This window comes from Quercus suber, unplaced genomic scaffold (assembly GCF_002906115.3).
Source record: "Quercus suber isolate HL8 unplaced genomic scaffold, Cork oak 2.0 scaffold_72, whole genome shotgun sequence".
Lineage (NCBI taxonomy): Eukaryota > Viridiplantae > Streptophyta > Magnoliopsida > Fagales > Fagaceae > Quercus > Quercus suber.
In genome coordinates, this window is record NW_027069537.1 from 1,139,399 (window position 1) to 1,146,489 (window position 7,091).

A 7,091-nucleotide genomic window follows, 5' to 3' on the forward strand; every position below is an offset into this window, starting at 1 on the left:
GTAACCATATAAACAAAATGCATCATCTTCTTTTATTATATGATCCAACCAATATTTTGTATTCTTTAAACTAATCAAGTTTAAATCAACGCAATACACCACTGATTTCTTTTTTAAGGAAATCATGGCTAAGGGGTTGACAAGAACATCTTTGTAAATATGCTCTTTTTATTTTCTCTCGATCATTAGGATGAAAAGATGAGACATTTTTCTTAAAGCCGAGGATCTAAAAGAAGATTATTCAAGTGAATACAAATTTGCTTAGAAGATAAATTTTGCAATAAAAGTGATTTCCTTATAAGAATTTTGTCCATAGTGCTAACAGAAAAATAAAGGATAAGCTACAGATTCATTCAACATATTCGTCGTAGGCATTAAACTGTTACATTAATCATGTTCAATAAAATATTGAGGTATTATTTTAGTGCGTATGAGTATATACAAGATGTATCACATAAATCTAATAAACTCAGCCTAAAGACTAAAGCAAGCACTAATTGACTAGTTATTGGAAAATATGCATTTTTTTTAATTAAAAAATAGCAATTTTAAAATATGTCTTTTGAAAACACAATTTAAAATATCATAATTAAACATTTGATTTGGGCTTTTAGGCTAATTTGTTTATTTGGACACTTTTTGAGAAATGCTACGTTCACAATATTTTCACAACAAATTCTAGTTAGCAATTGTTATTAGTTGTAATTTACATATCATTAAAATTGTTTTTTTTGTCCACCGATAACAATTTACCACTTAAGATTTGTTATGAAAGTGTTAAGGACATGTTGTGAACATAGCATTTTTTACAATTTTTTGGTTAATCTTCAATGAACCAAAATTTTAGAGAAGTCAAATTTTATTTTTAATGGGCAAATTTTATTTAGGATGTTTAGGATTTTTTTAGGGTGATCAAGTTTTTTTTTCTAAGTGGTCAGCAACCCATATTAATTTGGAATTTCATTTTTTTTAAAGCATAATTTTTTTTTCCAAGTTGAGGGTGGTCCTGTGACCACCCTCAATTATACGTGGACCACCCTCAATTATACGTGGCGCCGCTAGTGCTAACTGGTAATTCTTTTTGGAAGCCTGAAGCAAATGCCTTCGGTCTTTGCTACTCAATCCTTTTTGATACTAAAGACTTGGACTATTTTTGGTCATGTTAATTTACCCTAGGCTTGTGGCCGAGGAGCCAGGCAAGTCCTAAATTCTATTTAACACTTAGGATATTTTTGCCTTGTTAATTTACCCTAGGCTTGTGGCCGAGGAGCCAGGCAAGTCCTAGGTTCTGTTTAACACTTAGAATATTTTTTCCTTGTTAATTTACCTTAGGCTTATGGTCGAGAAGCCAGGAAAGTCCTAGATTCTGTTTAACACTTAGGCTATTTTTGCCTTGTTAATTTACCTTAGGCTTGTGGCCGAGGAGCCAGGCAAGTCTTAGATTTTGTTTAACACTTAGGCTATTTTTGCCATGTTAATTTACCCTAGGCTTGTGGCCGAGAAGCCAGGCAAGTCCTAGGTTCTGTTAACACTTAGAATATTTTTGACTTGTTAATTTACCCTAGGCTTATGGCTGAGGAGCCAGGAAAGTCTTAGGTTCTGTTTAACACTTAGAATATTTTTGCCATGTTAATTTACCTTAGGCTTGTGGCTGAGGAGCCAGGAAAGTCCTAGGTTCTGTTTAACACTGAGGCTATTTTTGCCTTGTTAATTTACACTAGGCTTATTACCGAAGAGCCGGGCAAGTCCTAGGTTCTCTTTAACATTTGGTATGAGATACAACGAAGCAAGACACAACGGCTGTAGAATTTATTAATAGTAATAACGCCATAGATTGTTTATATTCCATGGGCGAGGGACTACATTTCCATCTAGATCCTCCAAGGGGTAGGCCTCAATCACTGCTACAGAGGTAATTCTATACGGCCCTTCCCTATTGGGACCCAACTTGCCCTAGGCAGGGAGCTTGGCCGTCCCTGCTACTTTCCTCAGAACTAGGTCTCCTGGTGCCAAGGGTCTGGATTTGATCCCCTTATCATATTGCTGCTTAAGTTTTTGCTGGTAGTGTGCCATCTTCATTGTTGCCACCTCTCGTCTTTCCTTGGTCAACTCCAGGCTGTCTAGAAGTAACTGATGGTTTCCTTCGGCATTGAATTGGTCCGTTCTCAGAGTTGGGAATCCGGCCTCAATGGGGATTACTGCTTTTGAACCATACGTCATTGAGAATGGGGTTTCCCCTGTTGACCTTCGGGGTGTGGTGTGGTATATCCATAGCACGTGGGGCAGCTCGTCCACCCATTTTCCTTTCGCATAATCTAGCCTTTTCTTCAGCCCAGCTACTATGACCTTATTGGTGGCCTTAGCTTGCCCATTTCCCTAAGATATGCCGATGTGAAGTATCCATTCCTGATTCCTAACTCTCCACAGTATCTTCTGAAAGATTTACTATCAAACTGGAGACTGTTATTTGAAATCAGCGTGTGCGGCACCCCAAATCTAGTGACGATATTCTTCTAGACGAACTTCTTGGCATTAATGTCTCTGATGTTGGCAAGGGGTTCGGCTTCCACCCACTTGGTAAAGTAGTCTATGCCGACAAGGAACCATCTTAGATTCCTAGTGGCCTAGGAAATGGTCCTACTATATCCAAGCTCCACTGAGCGAAGGGCCAAAGGCTAGACAAAGGATTCAGAATTCCCCCCAGCTGATGAATGTTTGGGCCGAACCTCCGACATTGATCACACCTTTTTACATAATCCTGGGAAGTTTGTCATATGTTGGGCCACCAGTAACCTTGTGTGAGGGCCCTGTGTGCTAGGGATCTTCCTTCGGTATGACTCCCATAAATGCTTTCATGTAGTTCCTCCAATAAGGGCTCCATGGCCTCTGGGTGCACGTATAACAGATATGGACCTAAGTAAAAGCGCTTGTACAGCTTCTACTCCTCAAACAGCCAATAACAAGGGGCAGCCCTGCGTACCTTCTCTGCTTCAATTTTGTCTTCAAGTAGGGATCCTCCTTTCAAAAAGGTCACTATGGGATCCATCCAGCTCAGACCCACATGAAGGCTGCACACCCCTGTCAAAGGTGCCTCCATAAAACTTGAGCTACCAATCTCTTCGACAAGAACAACCTGAGGAATGCTTGATTCTAACGAAGTGGCCAACATGGCAAAAAAGTCTGCATGAGAGTTCTGTCCTCTCGGGATTTGTTCCAATGTGAAACCCTTGAAGTGAGTTCACACACTTTGTACTTTGGTTAGGTATTTTCGGGCTTCAAAGTCACCATTGACTTGGCCTACAATCAGCCTAGAATCTGAATATAACTTGACTGTCTTTCCTCCAAGCAGCCTAACCATGTTTATTCCAGCTAGCAAGGCTTCGTATTCGGCCTCGTTGTTGGTGGCTGGGAATCCTAGTCGCAATGACTTTTGTATTATTAGTTTCTCAGGGGTAATCAACACAATCCCCACCTTTGCTCCCTTTCAGTTAGAAGCTTCGTCCGTGTAAACTTTCCATGAGAGGGCAATGGTGGCCGACGAAACCATTAGGCTTATAGCTGTGCTCTCCTTCTCGGGGACACCTTCAGTGAATTCTACTATGAAGTCTGCTAAGACCTGTCCCTTTATGGCGATTTGGGGCATGTACTTGACATCATAGGCTCCCAACTTAGTCCCCCATTTAGCAATTCTGCCAATTTAATTGAATTTCCTTAACATAGCCTGCAAGGGTAACTAGGTAAGCATTACCACCGTGTGGGCTTGGAAATAAGGAGGAAGTTTTCTAGCCGCATGCACAATGGCCAGCACTGCTTTTTCCAGAGGGAGATAGCGCATTTCAACATCTTTCAAGGACTTGCTAACGTAATAGACAGGCTTCTAGACTCCATCCTTGTTCCTAACTAGGACGAAGCTAATGAAATGCTTAGTGACCGCTAGGTATGCATAGAGTACTTCCTCTTTATCGAGTCGAGATAGGATCAAAGGATTGGATAAGTATAGCTTGAGGTCCTCAAATGCCAGAACACACTCCTCGGTCCATCGGAAATCTTTCCACTTATACAATAGCTGAAAGAAAGGATGGCACCTATCCACGGACCGAGAGATGAACCTGCTTAGGGCTGTCATCATCCCAGTCAACTTTTACACTTCCTTAGGGTTCTGAGAAGTGTGCATGCTGTTGATAGCCTTAATCTGCTCTAGTTTGACTTCTATTCCCCGATGAGTAATCATGTACCCTAGGAATTTGCCTGAGCTAACCCCAAAAGAGCATTTGGATGCATTGAGGCGTAATTTATGCTTACTAAGTACCGAGAAGGTTTCTGCCAAATCGGCCAGATGCTCCTCTACCTTTTTGCTCTTAACCACCATATCATCAATATATGCCTCCATGTTCCTTCCAAGTTGTTTTTCAAACATCCATGTCACCATTCTCTGATAAGTTGATTCGGCATTTTTGAGGCCGAAGGGCATCACACGATAATGAAAGTTACCATTGGGGGCACTAAAAGCTGTTTTCTCCTGGTTGGTTAGTGACAATGGTATCTGATGGTAACCCTGGGAGGCGTCTAGGAAACTCATCCGAGGATGTCCCACCGTGGCATCTACCAATTGATCGATTCTGGGAATGGGAAAAGGATCTTTCGGGTAGGCCTTGTTGAAGTCTGTGAAATCTACACACACTCGCCACTTCCCGCTATTCTTCTTTACCACTACTGTGTTGGCCAGCCATTCGAGATAAAAAATTTCCTTAATAGCCCCAACCTGTTTCAACTTATTTACTTTCGCCCTGACTACCTCGGCATGAACATCAGATGATCTTCGAGAAGGCTGCTTGCATGGCACCGCCTCGAGGTTCACATTTAAGCGATGGCATGCTAGCTCGGGATTAATTCCTAGGATGTCGCAAGCATTCTAGGTGAACGCCAACATTTGCCTTCAAGAACTTTACCAATTCTACTTTCTCTATGAATGGCAACTGCAGTCCTACTTGGAAATACTGCTCCAAGTCCAACCCTATCCTTACTTTTTCCAACTCCTCAAATGATTCTCCCGATATCTCAGTCTGCTGCTCGTCGGCAGCCCTCTTCAATTGCTATTGGATTGCATCCTCATTAACCATGGTTGGACTTGATGATTGCCGTGTAACCGCTGACACCAAGCACTGCCGGGCCATGGCCTGATCGCCTACTAGTTCCCCCACTCCCCTGTGAGTAGGGTTCTTAATCTTAAGATGCAGGGTTGAAAGAACAGCTTCTATGGCGTGGAGCCAAGGTCTGCCGAGGATAGCAGTGTACGGGGAGAATGCCTCTATCACTATGAAATTCACCTGGACTTCCACACCGTCAATTTTTATGGAGATTACCATTTTGAAGTCAAAGCCCATCAACGGAGAGTTACATGCATCCAAGTCTTCGGGATTCAACCTCAGCCCCCGGTATAAATCTGGGTTCATCACCTCGGCCTAGCTTCCCTGATCAACTAGTACCCTTTTAACGTCATAGCCCCCAATTCTCACAGTAACCACCAAAGCGTCTTCATGTGGTTGGTGGGTTCCTCGCTTATCTTCCTTGGAAAAACTCAGGTCCGAGACCATCACTCTTACTCTTTTGTGAGTCTAACCTCCGGCCTCCAAGTAAGAGCCCCCGCTACAGACATAACTTGAGGACTTGGCATGACGTTACCTCCTGGCCTAGCCAGGATCATGTTAATAGTGCCCAAGGCTAGTCGAGGGTTGTCGTCTCCACATACCTCATTTCCAAACGTCCGGTCTATTCTGTAGGCTGATGCAGGAAGTAACCGAGTTTCTTGGCCTTTGCCAATTGATTGAGGTGATCCCGCAAAGGCCTGCAGTCCTCCATCGTGTGACCCTTGTCCTAATGATAGTTGCAATAGAGGCTTTGGTTTCTCTTGGATGGATCCCTACCCATCCTATTGGGCCACTTGAAAAACAACTTGTTCTTTATCTTTTCTAGTATCTAGTGCACCGGCTCCTTGAATAGTGAATTGATTATGTGAACTCCTTCGGATGCTAGGTGACTAGGGAAGTCCTTTCGAGGTCGGTCATTATGGTATCCTCCTCCTCGAGGATCCTTCTTCTTAAGGAATGCTTTAGCTTTCCCTTTCCCCTGTATTTGGTCCCCTTCTAACCTCTTGTACTTTTCTAGGCGATCCATAAGCTGGCGCATGTTCGAGGCGGACTTCATTATCAATGATTTCTTCAGGTCATGCTTGGTCGGAAGGCCGACCTTGAAGGTCCTCACTGCCACATCTTCGAAGTCTCCGTCCACTTCATTGTACATCTCCCAATATTGGTCCGAGTAGGTTTTAAGGATCTCCCCCTCCCTTATAGCCATAGACAACAGAGCTTCCAATGGCCTGGGGACCCTATTGCAGGTTATAAACCTAGCGTCGAATGCCCTGGCCAGCTCTTCAAAGGACCTTATTGACCCTTCATCCAACGCGTCAAACCAACACATAGCGACAAGCCCGAGACTAGAAGGGAACACCTTGCACATAAGGGCCTAGTTGTCGATGTGGACGATCATTTTCTGAATGAAGTGGCTGACATGCTCCACGGAGTCTGTCCTTTTGTTATATATGGTGAACGTTAGCTGGGAGAAACGGTGAGGGAGATTAACCTTGTTAAGTGTGATGAGAGGGCCCTTTCTCACATCTGTTGTTACTTTTCTTCAGCTTGTCCCAACATGAGGAGGCTGAGTAGGTTTCGCTGGGTGGAGTTCTAGACCTGCATCGGTATGATCGGTCCCGACTCTCCCTTGAGCCCTCACTCGATGGGGAGGATGGGCTCCTCCTGTCATGCTTCCTTCGCCTCAGCTTCTTGCGTAAACGATTAACCTTCCACTGCAACGCTAGCATCTCCTGTTCAGGTGAGGCTTAATTCTTGGGCTTGGGATGATTCCACTCAGTACGTTTAGTGTGATGTGACCCCACCACAATGCTTAAGGTATGCTGTTTATCCCTCCTACGCTCCAAGTTAACGAAAAGGTTCTCCTTGTGGGAACCAACTGATTCTTGCTCACCTTGGCCTTTGTTAGCCATCAGTATTCAAGATAGATCCACAAGCACTTGC

The 7,091-nt window shown here is 43.5% G+C and overlaps 1 protein-coding gene across 1 annotated transcript; it reads right to left on the minus strand.

Annotated features, from left to right (window-relative positions):
• Positions 1-5,976: 5,976 nt before the first annotated feature.
• Positions 5,977-6,477, minus strand: LOC112021709 (uncharacterized). The gene has a single exon (XM_024054276.1). It carries the CDS (start codon positions 6,475-6,477, stop codon positions 5,977-5,979), a length of 501 nt encoding a protein of 166 aa, XP_023910044.1.
• Between the last annotated feature and the right edge of the window lie 614 nt (positions 6,478-7,091).